The sequence below is a fragment of the Pongo pygmaeus genome, chromosome 10, assembly GCF_028885625.2.
Source record: "Pongo pygmaeus isolate AG05252 chromosome 10, NHGRI_mPonPyg2-v2.0_pri, whole genome shotgun sequence".
NCBI lineage: Eukaryota > Metazoa > Chordata > Mammalia > Primates > Hominidae > Pongo > Pongo pygmaeus.
The window spans coordinates 70,416,224-70,434,148 of record NC_072383.2 but is presented as its reverse complement, the minus strand read 5'-3'; the positions used below and the strand labels follow the sequence as shown (position 1 = coordinate 70,434,148).

The following is a 17,925-nucleotide window of genomic DNA, read 5'->3' as shown; positions in this document are numbered from 1 at the left end:
TTCAAATGATAAGGATGAGTGAGAAAGGGGAAATGCCTTCCTTGAAATCTGAGCTTCTTATTTCCAATCTATCCCCCTGACTTGTATCATACTTCCTATAAAACCCCATATCTATAAAATGGTAAACTTGATTAGTTTGCTAGAGGACAAAATTATCACAAAATGCTTATTGTGATAATTTTATTATATGTAGTATTCCTTAATTCTACATCAGAAACTGGCTCTGAAAACACACATACATACAACCTAAAATTTTACTAACAGTTAAGCGAAGTATACTGGCCTAAGTCAGAACAAGAGCATCCTTAACAATACTATGTAATTCTAGGCTTCTTTATTGCTAGTCCATGGAAGGTAGATTGCCATAGTATCTCTCTAGCAGATAAAATTGTTTTTCAGTGTTTGAGCCTTGATGCCTAAAAAAGCACTGTTTTTGAGATGAATGGCAAAAGAGGTCAACTTCCTGAATTTCTTTACTCCTGACATGAGCCTGACTTCTGGTTTTTCTATTACAGGCTCAGGTGTAGTGAACCTTAAGCCATGCACTTACAGGCAAGCTTTTATGCATATCACAATAGTATGAGTTACTGCTGACACAGCCATCACTCTTGTTCTTTTGAGTATTTCTTTCACTCTTTTGCTGATGCCATTATGAAAATTCGTGCTGGCACAGCCTTCAAGGCACTTAATATCCTCTCTTATTTATGTGGCTATCTTATTCTTAAAACTTTGTTTGCAAAGAAGGTATTAATTATATATGGAGGGGCAATTTGTTTATAGAGTTTCTACTTGTAGGTTTTCTGGATTTATATTGAGCTATCTCACAAACTAAAAAGCAAAAGCAATCAAATAGCAGAAAGCTTTTTAAATCTATATGACCTAAACACAAAAACACATCATGACCTGTAATCCCAGCACTTTGGCAGGCTGTCACAGGTGGATCACCTAAGGTCAGGAGTTCGAGAGCAGCCTGGCCAATATGGTGAAACCTCATCTCTGCAAAAAATACAAAAATTAGCCCGGTGTGGTGGCTCACACCTGTAATCCCAGCTACTTGGGAGGCTGAGGCATGAGAATCACATGAACCTGGGAGGCAGAGATTGCAGTGAGCCAAGATCGTGCAACTGCATTCCAGCCTGGGCCACAAAGTGAGACTCTGTCTCAAAAAAAAAAAAAAAAAAAATCATAATAAGACTTGTTTCTTCTCACTATTAACTGTGTAATTAAATGTGATGGAGTTTATTATTTCATTTTTTACTTTAATAGGATGAGTTTTCTGTGACACCATAATTGTTCCATCATTAGTTTTCATTTCTTAATTATTAAATATGAATTTAGAAGTAATCAAATCTTATATCTGACTCACCTCAAGGTTTTTATACTCCTAATGCATGGTCTGTGTTTAAGAACAAAGTCTCAGTTGTCTTATTTACACTCTGTGTTCATTTTCAATACCTCTAAAAAATATTTTCCAGAATTCCTATATTTACAATGTAACTGATAAAATGATGAAGAAATATGAAAAGTCATTCAAAGACAAAATTTGGAATGAGGATACTGAAACTGAAGACATATTACCATGCTAAAACAATCAAAAGCTGTCAGTTTTCACCCCATGTATAATTATGTTGACTACTTTTAAATCTAAGATGCATTTTTCATAATGGTGAATAGAAAGAATTTTATCACAGGTATCTGAATGAGCTAAAAAAAGCAATACCTATGTATAACATGTCACTTGTAATAAGGACATCTTTTAATATCGAAATATAATGAAGTTATAAATCAGGAATAATCCACAGTATAATAAAAATTAAATGAGAAATTTAAACAAAGTTGATGGAAAGTCATCAAAAACCAAAAGATACTTTTGGAAATGTTTCAGTTACCGTAAACATTTATGTTTTAAAATTACACGTTTTTTAAAAAATACTTTCAATAATATAACGTTGTATTGCTGATTTTTCTGCAATGTCATTTAAAGGCATTGTTAATTAATTTGAATGCCAAAATAAAACACTTCAATTAAGATATTAAAATTATGTTATACATATATAAATGCCTAGGCATATAAATCAAATAAACTTATCTTGTAGATTTGTGCAAATGAGTCATGTTGCCTTCATAAAATATCAGTAAAATTTCATGAAAATAATTAAAACACATTGACATGGTATTACTATCTTCACATTTTTGTTAAAGTAATTTCATTTTTTTTTTCTCAGCAGGAGTCATTTAAATTTATGTTGGAGAAGTTATATGATGACTTACAGATGCTTTCATATTTTACCTTGGTTTATGTGTTCTTCAAATTATACTTGGAACAATAACAGACAAGTAGATAACTGCCTATTACTACTTTAGAACATCAAAAGAGAGCAGTATAAAATATTTTTGGAAGCAATCTATCCACTGACAGATGAATGCATAAAGAAAATGTGGTGTATACATGCAAGAGAATACTATTCTGCCTTTAAACAGAAAGAAATTCTGCCATTTGTAACAACATGAGTGAACTTGGGACATCATGCCAAGTGAGATAAAACAGACAAATACTACATAATTCCACTTGTATAAGGAATCTAAAATAGTCAAATTCACGGGAGCAGAGAATAAAATGGTGGTTGCCAGAGGCTTGGGGGAGGAGGAAACAAGGATGTATTAGACAAAGTGTACAAAGCTTCAGTCATGCAAGATGAGTAAGTCCTAGAGATCTACTGTAGAGCATAATGTGTATATTCAATAATTCTGTATCATACACCTGAAAACTTCCTGAAGGGCAGATCTTATGTTGTGTTCTTATCACCAAATAACAATAAGTAAAGAAGATAGGAAGAAAACTTTAGAGGTGATGAATATGTTTATGGCATAGACTGTGGTGACCATTTGTTTTATGAATGTGCACTTATCTCCAAACTCATCAAGTTGCATACATTAAATATGTACAGCATTTTGTATGTCAATCTTGCCTTAATAAAGTGGTTTAAAAGAATATATACATATATGTATGTGTATATATGTACGTATATATATGTATGTGTGTGTGTGTATGTATATATAATCACCTATGCTATGTCACAAATAAAATTTGAGCTTTTGGAAGTTGATAAGTACTGGTACATCGCAATTTTTACTTAATTTAATAGTACCACTTAAAATAAATTTAAATTTGAATTTCAGAACAACATATATACACCCCAGGTTCTATTTAATAATTATACTGTCACATATTGATCAGTGACAGCTTATATAAAATGAAAAACTGATATAACAAGACCTATAGCAAAACTACACCCTCCCTCTACTTTTTCTTCTAGGATGCCCTATAACAGCACAGCTTAAGGCACAAAAACCTTTCTTCAAGTTCTGACATTCCTAAAGTATAGGTATAATATGAATAACTCTTCATAAATAAAATTAATGACCTCTTATTAAGTCATTTAATCCTAAAATACATATATCTACAACAATAATACATCGTATCTTTTAGATATTTTTTGTGTTTTATCTCATGAATGAGATGTCAAGTCCTCATTTTTCTATGTTTGATATATTCTGTATATTTAAAATATTATTAATTACCCTTGACTTCTTTATTTTAAAGGACAATTTGCCTTTACTATAAAATACTACAATTGAAAATATTTCTATTTAGTTAAATTGCGGCATTTTGAAGCTAATGAATAGCAAATCAGACTATATAGTTCCTAATAAGTAAAAGATGACTCTTTAAGAATACTAACATTTAAATTTTTGGTTACATTTTATTGATGCATTTTCATGCATCAGTTGGTATTTTTAGTAATCTCTAAGGATGGTATAAGCCTAATGTAACACTAGATCAGCCTTTTACTAAAAGTTTCAAATAATTGAAGTACACTTACCATGTTCCAGCCAGGATAGAGGTAGTCCGTACCAACAAATTCAAAGTAGTGAGCAAACCCTTCCTTCAGCCACACGTCTTCCCACCACACAGGCGTCACAAGGTCACCAAACCACTGCAGTAACAAAATTAATGGTCATCAAATAAAATAAAATCTGTCCCCAAACTATTTTATCTAAAATTACATGTATTAAACTATGATTATTATAACTGGAATTCATTCCCCAGTTGATTTTGTGATCTTAAAATGTGTTATGGCAAAACTGTATTGATTTATTTGAGTACCTGGGTGACACTAGTTTTTCTATACATGCTTTCAGAGAAGAACAAAAAAGAATAATCAATGAACACAAAAGAATATTTGACTTGGAGAAGAAAGGGCTCAGGAGAGAAAAACTGATGAGAGCTGTCTTCAAATATTTGAAGACCTATTATGTAGAAGAGGAAAGGCTTGTTTCTTGCGACCCTACAAGGGACAAACCAGGACTAATGAATAGAAATTAGCATGGGTAAGTGTCTGCTGAAAACGCAGAAAACCCTCTAACAGACTGAGATGGCCAAAGATGGGAAAATACTGCCTTGAAAGGTAGTGAGCAGTTCATCACAGGAGGTATGTAAGCATCACCCTCTAGTGGCAGAGGCTATTCAGAGAAGATATTTGCTGATTGATAAAACTAAGGTTTTTTGAGGTCCCTCACACTTGACTCTCCATGATTCTATTATAATAAGGATTTAGACCAAAAAAAATTCTCTAAGATGCCTTCATGAAAAATAATGTAATTTTAACAGGTGTTTTGATTAGATCATGATGTATTATTCTGAAACTTGCATAGTTCAGGAAAACGTTAAAGGAATTCTTTTCTTATTAAAAAGCAAAAAATACATTATATGCCAGGAGCTAGCCTAAAAACGGGATTCAGTGAAGAAAAGTTAGATAATGTTCCTCCTCATGCAGCTGACATTTTATTGTAGAGGTAGGGGGGATGAGGGGAGGTAGACGATAAAAAAATAAATAAGCAAATGAACAACGCAATTTCAGATCCTAACAAAGTGCTACAGGAATGAAGGAGGAACTGCTTTACATTGTAAAAGCAAAAACATTCTCTCTAAGCAAGTGACATTTGAGCTCAGACTTCGATGATAAGGGAGAGCCAGCCATGAGAAAGGCTTGGGAAGGAGAATTCCAGGGAGATGTAATTAACCCTTAATGTGAAGACTCTAAGTGGGAATGAGCTATTTAAGAAACAGAAGAAAGACCTGTGCGGCTGGAACATAGTGGACCAGGAGGAGGAAAGCATGAAAGAGTCCAGAAAGGCAGACAAGTACCAGATCAGGTATGGCTTTAGGAGCCACATTAACAAGCTTGGCTGACAGTTTCAATAGTAACAGTAAAGTATCTGTTCTTCAAGAGGATCTCTCATTGAAATACAAACAGCTCTCAATATGTTGAGGACCACAAAATAAATGTTTAACCTTTAATAATTTTTTAAATAAAAAATGCATGTCTCTCCTTTAACTTGAAATCCTGTCTTCAGAATTGTGACAACAAATAGGTGGGCAGGAAAGGTAACATAGAAATTAATTGGTTAATGACAATGGAAATTATTTTAAGTGTTTCTCCTAGCTTCTGGTTCATTACTCCATAGTAAGTGGCCTACAAATACTAAGCTATAACAAGAAAGTAACTTAGAATATGAAACAAATGAAATCCAGTTCTCCGAACAATTATACATTATCAGTGCGCTTTCACTTCAACAGAACTATATATCTAACTTGTCATTTATAGGAGCATTCAAAAAGGAAACTGCTTTTGTCTCAAATAATTACATGATATTCAGTCAAAACCATCCTCTTTAGTACAGACTAGGAGCCCCAGTCATCTCCGCAAAGGATCTCCCTTAAGCCTGAGATGAGGAACACACCTGAGAGATCTGGTCAACAAGGCAGACACAAACATCAAACATCTTACAGGTTCAGTGCAAAAAACTGACATTTAGGGGCCAGGCACGGTGGCTCACGCCTGTAATCCCAGCACTTTGGGAGGTCGAGGTGGGTGGATCACCTGAGGTCAGGAAGTTCGAGACCAGCTTAGCCGAGATGGTGAAACCCCATCTCTACTAAAAATATAAAAAATTAGCTGGGCATGGTGTGGGCACCTGTAGTCCCAGCTACTTGAGAAGCTGAGGCAGGAGAATCACTTGAACCTGGGAGGCGAAGACTGCAGTGAGCCAAGATTGCACCACTGCACTCCAGCCTGGGTGAAAGAGTGAGACTCAGTCTCAAAAAAAAAAAAAAAAAAAGCTGACATTTACATAAACGGTCGTCTGACCCGGATCACTTCATCATTAAGTCAGTATTCATTTATCAGCATTTAACTGTTTACCTTCTTTCACTGACAGCATTTTTCACATCACTCTTTCCTTAGTTTTTTCAGCTTTTAACAAGGTGTGGGGTTTATAATTTATTGAAATCACACTGTATCACAATGAGATTTCTGGTGTTATAAGTTTAAAGCTATCCATAAATACTGGTAACCAGGACAGGTATCACTTTCTATTGGCATGGACAGCTATTTTCAGTGATTTTTTTCCACTAAAATTAAGATTCACATAAGCACTGAGAAATCTAATACCTTCCATTCATTGTGAGAAAATGCATAAAATCAAAATGAAATTAATTTTATCTTAGCTTCACTACAAAGTTGGCTAATTTACATATGAATTCCTAAACATGCCAAGACAAAAAATATCAATCATTTGAGAACAAAGAGTCTATGGCTGAGTTAGTGAAAGACTTCCTAAGTGTCTATGTGGTGGGAAAAGGGGAATAACAAATTGATTTCAGCAAAAGCAAATTTTGACACATACACAAAACTCAGCTGCATCTTGCAGCGATGCAATAAATCATTGCCATCACTGCACTTACCATATATACACACTAATAATCACAAGAAAATAAAGCAAGGTTGATAACTGACCAGACAGGGGCTCCAAAGAGGCTGCTGGGTGGCAGTGCCATCTCACTCTTCAACTAAATGGAATGACAGTTGCTTACTCAATACGATCAGTGTGTTTGTTTTTGTTTATTCTATGATTGGAGAAAAATGACATGTCTTCCAGAAAGAACTACACAGTGCTCCATATAAAATTAAAACTTCTTTGGGAGGATAATAATTTAGCTCTTAATGTAGGTATTCAAAATCATTCTCAATAGCTTTCACATTATACTTACACCTGATTCTTTTTCTCATACCTGGTGACATATCTCATGAACAATGACCATGGTGACATCCAGCAAATAAGAAATAGATGAAACACTGGGATCCAGCAGTATTCTTTGTTCCACAAAAATACTTAGTCCCCAGTTCTCCATAGCAGCATATGGATGCTTAGGCACAGCTAAAAGATCTAGAAATAAAATAAAACAGTTCCAAAGGCTTTAACAAAGACACCAGATTCTGAATTTGTATCCTAAAAAGCGTCCAGAAATCCTAATTATAAGGAATACTTGATTTTACTTAGTGATTTTTTTTTGGCAAATTAAACTACTTGCCATTTTTACATGACAGCAGAAATATAGGCTATCACTGCAAATGCTGGTCATATCCATTCATCACAGTTCATTTTCAAGCCCAGTGCTATAGGTAGCTGGAAGTATCAGTGCCATTATTGATGGGCCCATCCTAATAAATTTCATAAGTCAAGGAAACCACATGCAGCAGGAACCTACAGAGGCAAAGGTGTTGTGCCTTCTAATGAAAATATATTTGACTCAATGCAGTAAATACTATATTCTTACATTTACCTCAATATTGTATAAGAGAAAACATTTTATATCTGTTTTAAAATGTGATGTTTTGTAATTGCTTAAATTCTAGTGTATTTTTTCAGTTATGTTAAAAGAAATATGTTACATGTAAATATATCTTACAGGGAAAGCTCTGATAGTGGACATAATGGAAAAAAAAATACTATTGAGGGGACCCACAGGCTCTGGTCTGGCTCTGTCATCAACTGGCTATGTGACATCAGTAAATCACTTAATTTCTTAGGACCACAATTCCCTCACCTATGAAATAAGGTCATTAGCCTTAATTATCTCTAAAATGCCTTCCAGCTCCAAATATCTATGATTAGATGATTCTAAGATCTGTGCTTATTTTAAAAGGTCATAGAGTTATTATCAACTTCTGGTTATGGTGACACAAAGAGTTCATGCTTCGATGTACTCCCTCTGCTCCAGAGACATAGTGATGATAAATCAAATATTAAAAGGGAAAACTAAAAAACATCTCCAGGCTTAAAAATAAACCTCTCCCTGGACCAGAAATCGTACAGAAATGCAAAGTGATGATTGCATGTGAAGCCACAGGCCTGCTGGGCACTGGCTCCAGCAACAGGCAGTGGCGGCTGGGAATTGGCTCTGACAGATCCTTCCAAAGCCAAAAGGACCTAAGCCACGCTGACTACTTAATGCCAGGGATTGAGGTAGGGCACACATGCTCATGAAAACAGGTTGAAAATAGCTAGCGCTCTTTGCTTCCTGGGAAAGTCAGTAAGTGGCAGGGTAGAAATTTGAACCCAGCAGCCTGGTTCCAGCACCTGTGCTTTTAATCACAATGCCAAGCATAGTGTTTACAGTCTCTGACCCAGAAGTTCTACTTCTCGATATAACCCTGGGTTAACTCCTTACGATGCAACAGAAAATTGTACAAGAATGTTCGCTATGGTATTGTTTGTACAGGTGAAAAGAGAAAATTAAGTGCGTTTAAGCAAAGGACAAAGAAACTGAGAAATAGGTATATAAAGGAATATTACACAGCAATCAAAACAATTGATCTCACCACTAGATTCTAACACTGCATACATCAACATGGACAATCTGAGAAAGATAATGTTGAGGAAATAAGTGAAGAGTAAAATGACCCTATAATAACATCTACTATTTAAAAACAAGTAGAATAACACCATGTGTTGTAGATGGATACTCATACATGAACATATGCACAGGGACAGTAATGGCAAGATGCACACACAAACACACACATATAGCAATGATAAACATTAAAGTCAGGATCATGATTGCTTTATGGAAGAATGGAGGGGAAAAGGATGGAAGACAGTCACACAGTGAATTAAATAGTGATGTTTTTAATAATAATATTTCACTGTTGGTGGTATGGGTACTGATTATGACATTACTGATTCTTTTCCATATGCTTTAAATATTTCAAAATAAGAGAAAGAATAAAATAGTCAACAGTCTTATAATAAGGTTGATTTTTCTTTATTCCTGACTTTAAAAAATATCTTCTCAGCATTGGTTGTGGGTATTTGTTGTTGTTGGTTTTGTTTGTTTGAGATGGAGTCTCGCTCTGTCACCCAGGCCAGAGTGCAGTAGTGCGATCTCGGCTCACCGCAACCTCCGCCTCCCGGGTTCAAGCGATTCTGTTGCCTCAGCCTCCCAAGTAGCGGGGATTACAGGCACGTGCCACCATGCCCAGCTAATTTTTGTATTTTTAGTAGAGATGGGGTTTCACCATATTGGCCAGGCTGGTCTTGAACTCCTGACCTTGTGATCCACATGCCTTGGCCTCCCAAAGTGCTAGGATTACAGGCCTGAGCCATCGCGCCTGGCTGGTTGTGGTCTTAAGTCTGAAATATATATTAAAATAAGTCAAATATGACCCCATCTTCCGCTACATTTTAGACTCAGCATAAGTGCATAACAGCTATAACACGAAAAAAAGGGAAATATGAGCAAATAGTTGAAGAATTAAGGGTGCTAAGAGAGAAAAAACAAACCTGATTGGGGAGGTTTTCAAAGAGATGGTACTTAAGTTGGACTTCAAAAGGTAAATAGGGAATTGAACAATAAGAACACATGGACACAGGAAGGGGAACATCATAGACCGGTGCCTATGTGGGGTTGGGGGAGGCAGGAAGGATAGCATTAGGAGATATACCTAATGTTAAATGACAAGTTAATGGGTGCAGCACACCAACATGGCACATGTATACATATGTAACAAATCTGCATGTTGTGTACATGTACCCTAAAACTTAAAGTATAATAATAAAAAAAGGTAAATAGGATACCAATGGGCAGAAACAGGTAATCTATGCATTCATATATACAACAAATACTCATTGAGCCTCTCCTTTGCTCAATATAGACACAGTTTTGCCTTGTTCTGCAAGCTCCTTGCTCTCTATCATCATGGTGCTTATATGCATATGTGAGTGTGTGCAGGATGTCAATTAACAAGTAATAAATGAATGAGAAAATGAGTAAATGATAAATGCTACAAAGAAAATGTAACAGAGTAAGATAGTGATTGATTGACGGGGTGGGTGTCGTGTGGTCAAGGCAGCCCTCTCTAAGGTAGTCACGTTTCATCTGAGATGTGAATAATGGTAGAAGCTAGCTTGTTTGAAATCAGAAGTGCATTCTAAGAGATGATAACAAATGCAAAGGCTCTAAGGTGAAAATGAGAGAAGTATGCTTGACAAAGAAGGTTAATGTGGCTGAAATATATAAAGAGGAGGAACATAGATCAGAGAACTGGTATGAATTGTAAGTTCATAACCAATAGATATTCTTTTATATGAGATTTTACCTTAACACCTTGTCTAAATATGAACAAACCAGATAACAGGACCACAGTGTGTCAACTTTGTCACTGGTAGATGGCAACAACAGTAGCAGGTCTGGTGTCGTTTACTTGTAGCAACATGTGACTAATGAACAAGCCTTCTGACTCAAGCCTGTGACGAAGTAGAGGGAATTCCACAAGCTGTAGTCCTCCGGAAGCCAAGAGTAGTCGGTCATCAAGGCTAAGCTAGCATATCAAGCCACATGTTGGGATTTGGACTGGCTCAAATAGCACAGGAAGAAGACTCTATGCATATGAGCCAGGTGCAGTCTAGGAGTTTGGAATAAAGAGGAAGGTAGACTTGGGGGCAGTTGTCAGATAGCAAAAGCCTGACTAACAGCATAAGCAGATATGGTGTGGAAACAATTGGAGGCTGGTGATAAAGATATCAGGCACTGGTGACCTAAGCAGGCAGCTGGTTACATACTGGTGTCGAGAGGTATGAGGTCACAAAAGTCAGGCCTGGGTAACAAGATTACAGATCAACCAAACAAGGACTCTTCAGCAAATGGAGCCAGAGTCAAATTAAAATCATTAAAGAATAGAGTAAAACACAGATCAGTAGTAGAGGACAGCTTCTTATATACACACAGATTTTATAATAAACATGAGGAACCATGATTATAGATGGCAGAGTAGGGAAAAAATAAAGAAAACATTGTATGCTACTAACCTTATAACCGTGTATTGAAGCAACTTAGATTTTGTTGAAGCAACTATGGAGAGGTATTTTTAATTGTGGCTCTGTTCTATGTCTTCACAACTTAAGGAATCTTATATGATAGGTTTATAATTTAAGAGCACCTATATCAAGCATATATCTACACAAACATTTGTACACAAATATTCATAAAAGCCTATTTCCAGCAGCTAAAAACTAGGAACAACTCAAATGCCCATCAATAGGCGAATAAATAAAGTATGGTATATCCATGCAACAAAATACTACTCAGCAATAAAAAGAAATGAACTATGGTTACAGTCCACAACATGGTTGAATCTCAAAACAGTTCTATGGAGTAAAAAAAGAAGAAAGCTATATCTACTCTATGATTCATGCCATTTATGTAAAATTCCAGAAAATGCAAACTAATCTATAGTGTCAGAAAGCATATCAGAGGTTGCCTGGGGACAAAGATGGGAGGAGTTAGAAGATAGCGACAGGAAACTTTTGGGACTGATGAATATGTTCATTATGGTGATAATTTCCTGTGGGTATACATGTGTTAAGGCACCAAATTGCATACTTTAAATATGGACAGTTTACTGTACATTACTGTACCTGAATGAAGCTATTAAAAAAAAAAAGCAAGCTCAGTAACAAAAATATTATTTTGTTTATAAGGCAGATAACATTAATTCACAATGAATTAAATTAATTTAATTTTTGCAAAAGAAATTTGTTATGAGACTATACCCATTAAAATGTATACCCATAACTCTTTCATATGCCTTGAAAACAGAAGAAAATTCAAATGTCTCAGAATCTAATTTACTTGGAAATTCAAAGAAAATGCTTGATAAAATTATGCATAGTAGTCTGCTTCCAATTAAATAGTATAGTACAAAAAACTATAGACAGATATGAAATAATTCATATAATACTAGTGAATGTGATAACATAAATTAACATAAAAATCTGACTTGCTCTACTTGTTTGCCTCCTACTCACCCTCAATGCACTATAATTTGCCTTCTATTCTTAACACTATCCTGAAACAGCTCTGAATAACTAAATTCACAAACTCTCATGGACACTTCCCAGAATTCATCTTTTTTTGGCATTGCTGAGAATTATCATATGGTAGGCTAGTGTCTATAATAACAGAATATCCATGTTTTTCCTCCACTTCTCAGATTAGCCCTTCTTCTTGTTTTGTTTTGCTTTGTTTTTCATTTTCTTGCCACTTTCTGACTTTTGAAAATCAAAGTTTCCAGGATTTACATCTGTGGCTTCTGTGTTGTTTTGTTTTACTAACTGCTATGGTTTAAATGTGTCTCCTCCAAAATTCATGTTGAAATGTAATCTCTATGGGTCTCTTCCGCCATGTGAAGATACAACATTCATCCCCTCTGGAGAATGCAGCAACAAAGAGTCATCTTCAAAGCAGAGAGCAGACCCTACCAGACATCAAACCTGCCTGTGCCGTATCTTGGACTTCTCAGCCTCCAGAATTATAAGAAATAAATTTCTATTATCTGTAAATTACCCAGTCTCGGGTATTTGGTTATAGCAGCATAAATGGACTAAGACACTTACTCTACTCTACTACTTATTTTCTTTGAGTGTTCCCATCCACTTTAACATCATCCATCACCACCCACATGCCCAGACTGCTCTCTTTGAGCACTAGATGAAAATATCTAAGCATTTTGTAGTAGGCTGCCATTTGATAGGCCCCCAATGTGCTGGGCCTCCTTGTGTAACCCTCTCACCTTTTAATCTGGCTTAATAGTACATACTAAAGGAAAGTTAAGAAAGCCTTGCAGCTTTCTGTTTTGCCCTCTAGGGAAAGTCAGCCCTCATAAAATAAAATGGCCCATTGCCCTGAGAACATCATGCAGGACGAAACCTCACAACTTTGCAAAAGGTCCAAAGAATCACTAAATGAGGTCTGTTCACTAGTACATACTAACTGAAATCCAGTCTCCAGCATTAGTGAAAGTGTTGCCTTATTACTCTTCTGATGCATAACCTTGTAAGCTAGAAATGCACTCTAATATATTCCAAATTATTAAATAATCACTAACAAAAATGTGTGCAATATCAGTTCTCTCCTGTCTGCCACAGTCAGATTCTTATCTCACAGGTCATGATAATCAGTCCAGAATAAGATACTTTGCCCCAGCTTTGAGCTCCTCTAAGCCCTGGCTCTAGTGCAAAAGAGTCTGGTATCCTCCAGCTCAGATATTCTCTGCTACATGATCAAGCTCACACTCCACACTCTAAGTGTGAGAAGAGTACAGGAGATTCTCTCTGATATGTGACCTCAGATAGTTATCCATTGTCCTACTTTCTCTCATACTTTTCCTTTTGCCTAAGCCATACTACCTACAGTACTGACTTTTCCTGGCAATATTTCTTCACCAGCCAGTTTCTGCCTTCCAGTTGTCCACACTCAAACTTATCAGTTCATTCTAGATTTGTCATCCATTTATTTAGCTAATTTGAGATTCATAAGTCTATAATAAGATCAGAACCTGAATGCCCCAGACTTCAACCTTAATCCTGAGGGAAAAGGGATAGAAAGTCCTGGAAGACAAGAGTTTTAATGCTGAAGAAATAAATATCCCAGCAATTCAGGAGCATCACCTCAGCAGCCAATCCTTCCATGCCTAGGCAGAAAACAGACCTGCTGCTGAGCGCCTAGTGTAGTCAGGGGATGTGGCATTTTCCTGAAAAGCAGCACTGGTCTCTGATTGAATGTAAGATATTTTTGCTCAGAAAATCTAAAGTGCCATGTATTAATAATAGAAGTTGTGGTTTCAGAACAGAATAAATTCTATAAATTTGTTCTTTCTGGTTTTCCTTGTACACATAAGGTACTTCTTTGAATTAGGTGTTCATTCATTCACTCAGTAAAGTTTATTGAGTCCTTACTCTGTCCAGCAGAGAAGGAGACTAACAAAGGTGCTGCTGTGTCCAAGCTCATGTTCCAGGTTTGAGGGGTTGGGGAATGCAGGTAGGGCACGGGGCCAAATAATACACAAATAGACAAATAGATAATATGAGACTGCAATTGGGGCTATCATGAAAAGTACACATAGTATGTTAAAGAATAACAGAGTTGGAGGCAGAATACATTTGATCAAATGACCAAGAAAAGTTTAAGAAAATTAGTATCTAAGCTGAAACATCAACCCAATCCAAGACAGGGCAGTTTTAATCTTAACTGCTCATTTGCCGTGCTAGCATAGTACCAAGCACAGGGCTAATATTCAAAAGGTAACTGAAAAATAAATGAATAGTTACCTTTGATGGCAAGTCATGCTAAATATAGCTTACAACTAGTTTTGCCTGCAATCATAAGCCACACAGATGTATAACCACTACCAACACCACCCAGGAAAGGGCCTTCGGTTCAACAGTTCTGGTCATGAATTCCATGGTTTCACTCTGCCATGTAAAGAGCTCTGCGGCTCTTCTAAATCACCTCTCTACTCCTACGCAAAAAAAGTATCACTTAGATGCATTCCCTTCCGATTCACAGATGGGCTCTATGCATGCTGATTCTTCCAATCCAAAACCATCTTGTGCTCAAATCTGCAAGCTTCTGACCTAACTCTTACTTCTGTTTCCTGCCTCACTTCACTCTTTGAATTTTACCTTCAATGTTGTCACCAGGCTGTACTCTAGTAGCATCTCAATCACAATCCAAGTTATTTTTCCAGCTCTGCTTCTCAAATCTTCTTGGCAGAAAGCAATGGATATAATGTTTGAAGCTGCAAGTTGTGGAGTCCATACTGGGTTTGGGATCCAAACCCAAATTGTTTAGCCTCTCTCAGCTTTCACTTCCTTACTGATAACATGGGGATATTAACAGTACCCGCTTTGCAAGTTGCTGTGAAGATTAAATGAGTTATACCGTGTAAAGCACTTAGTCCTACATAGTAAGCATGATAAATGTTATCACTATTTGAGATCTTTCCAGTTCTTCCCCGCCTTGGGGAATCGAATGCATCATAGGCCTCAGGAAAGAAAGGGGGAGGAGTCTTATCTTCAAACAAAGATGAAGTTTAGGTTAATATGTTCCATTATAGATTTTAATTTTCAAATTGAAATTTTATATTATGATTTAAAACAACATAGATCCTACTTAAGATTGAGCCAAAAAACATTATAGGATATGCTCATATTATCATCCAGGGACACTAATTTTAAAGGCATAGTAGGCTAAAAAAAAAAAAAGTTGTATTTTGATTATACTATGACTGGCTGTTTGTTGCTCAAGACTGTGTACATGTATTTAATAAAAAATGGAACATCTTGCTCTGAAGATTAATACATGGGGCTGGTAAAAATATAAACTACATTTGAAATAGTAATATTAATAAAATTTATAGAAGTAACCCATAACTAATATCTATAAAATGAGAACTACCATTCTTTTTCTTCCTTTCAAGGGTATATTCTCAAGATTTTTACTCATAAACCAGTTAGGTACTGAATGACTCTTTTTCAGTTTGTTTGACAAAGAAGTTAAACTTTGCTATCCTTAGATACATTCCTACCAAATTTAGGAGTCAGTCCTTCAAAGCTCTAAAGCAGAATACATTTTTCTCCTGATGGACTTTTTATTTGGGCATCATTCATTTAAAGCAGACTAGTTTCAGCTACACATTGTGGGTTGTAACAGAACTTTCATCAGCACTACTTGTATTCAGAAGCTTAGCTTTCAAGCATTCTCGAACTTCTAGCATTCTCCTGAATTAGCATTAGGCCATAATAGGCAGTCAGTGTTTTTGCTGATCCTCCTGCCACACATTCAAAATATTTTTTTTTCATTTCAGCAATCAATTTTCCTCGACATTTACTGATTACTGTCAATTGCAATGGAAGAACACTTTACATGTGTTGCTTGATTTCCTTTTTCCCTGAAAAAGGCTTTCTATGCCAAAGGATAGATCCCATATGCACAGGGAACATTTGTCAGTTTCTCATCCCTTTAATTTTTAAAATTAGTGCTACTTTGATTCTCACCATCATATTGTCCATTTTTTGTTGTGCATCTAGTACTTACAAAATCACAGTCTTTGCTTTAAGAAACATGATTAGGTATGAACACAGAAAAGACATTAAATGACCCCTTCTTGACATTCACTGGTGACAGCCCAAGTTGACTAATACTTGTTATAATAAAGATTTGCTGTTATCTCAGAGAATACAGGTTGAATGTAAGGTTCCTTCCTATTAAGGTTTCATTTACAGTGTATTTTCATTTATTCCAAAAATACTTGCTCATTACCTAATACTGGCCAGACTGATTTAGGCTGGGCATATAAACATTGAACAATAAAGACATAGTCCCCTTAAATTTTCATGGAGCTTAAAAACCAATGGGGGTTACAAACAAGTTAAAAAGCATATATATTATAGACACACATGACAGCAATTACAATGTAGTGCATATGCTACAATGAGTGAACAGTATAATGGCTACAGCATAGAGCAGGGATTAAGAACATGAACTCAATTCTGCTACTTAATGGGGCACGTTACTGATCCTCTCTACCCATCATTTTCCTCACCTGTAAAATGAAGATGAATATAATTGCAACTATTTTGCAGGACTACTGTGAGTGTTATTGTTGAAACACAATTCTCAAGGGTCTCTTACATGTGTGTATATCTTATGAGCACAGGCACTGACTGCTTTTTGTTCCACACTTTCTTTTTAAGGATGGTTTTGTATAGCAAAAACAGAGATAGTAGGCTCTCCAGAGCAAAAGGCATACATACTATCACTTATAAGAGAACCACATTCCCTAGGGTCTGGTATACTCACCTATCATATAATCCACTGCATGTGCAGGTATCAGCTGTACCTCTGTGTGTCACTCTTGGGAATTAGGGCTCTGGGAACTGGCACAAAAAATTGATGATACCAGCAGGACACAGTGGCTCATACCTGTAATCCCAGCACATTGAGAAGCCGAGGCAACAGGATCACTTGATCCCAGGAGTTCAAGACCAGTCTGGGCAACATAGTGAGACATTGTTCCTGCTAAAATAACAAATTAGCTGGGCATGGTGGTGCAAACCTGTAGTCCTAGCTACTTTGGAGGCTGAGGCTGGAGGACTGCTTGAGCCCAGGAGGTCAAGGCTGCAGTGAGCTATAATGTTGTCACTGCACTCCAGCCTAGGCAACAGAGTGAGACCCTGTCTCTAAAAGAATAAAAAATGCTTATACTCTAGCTACTGCTGTAGCTAGAATAATAATGTCTTTTATTTCTAATCCAAGAGTTTCATGACTTCTGCCAGCATTCACGAAACAGTGGTGGTCTGACTAGTTGATATTACAAGTAGGATAAGGTAAAACCTTAGACTCCTAACAGTTCTTGACAACTGTACGAATTAATATATGTGGCGTGCTTAGAACAGTACCTAGCAAGTGCTATCAATAACTGTTAGCTACTGTGGATAAAAGATGTCCAGGTCCTCATTCCTGGAACCAGTGACTATATTAGGTTACTTGGCAAAGGGGAATTAAGGTTGCACACAGAATTAAGATTGCTAATCAGCTGAAATTAAGATGGGAAGAATATCCTGGATTATACAGGTGGACCCAATATCATCACAAGTGTCTTAAAAAGTGAAAGCAGGAGATGGGAAGAGAGTCAGTGTCAGATTGAGGAAATGTTAGAAAGATTCTACCAGGCATTGCTG

At 36.3% G+C, this 17,925-nt stretch overlaps 1 protein-coding gene across 2 annotated transcripts in view; it reads right to left on the bottom strand.

The window, feature by feature from the left end:
* Positions 1-17,925, bottom strand: part of TRHDE (thyrotropin releasing hormone degrading enzyme) — a 388,884-nt gene that overhangs the window by 183,655 nt on the left and 187,304 nt on the right. The window contains exons 4-5 of one of the 2 annotated variants that reach the window (XM_054444303.2): positions 7,136-7,290; positions 3,885-3,998 (exon numbers count right to left, since the gene is read on the bottom strand). In XM_054444303.2, coding sequence (XP_054300278.1) covers positions 3,885-3,998; positions 7,136-7,290 — 269 coding nt within the window. The remainder of the gene's footprint in view (positions 1-3,884; positions 3,999-7,135; positions 7,291-17,925) is intronic. The other variant, XM_054444304.2, reaches the window with a different exon arrangement.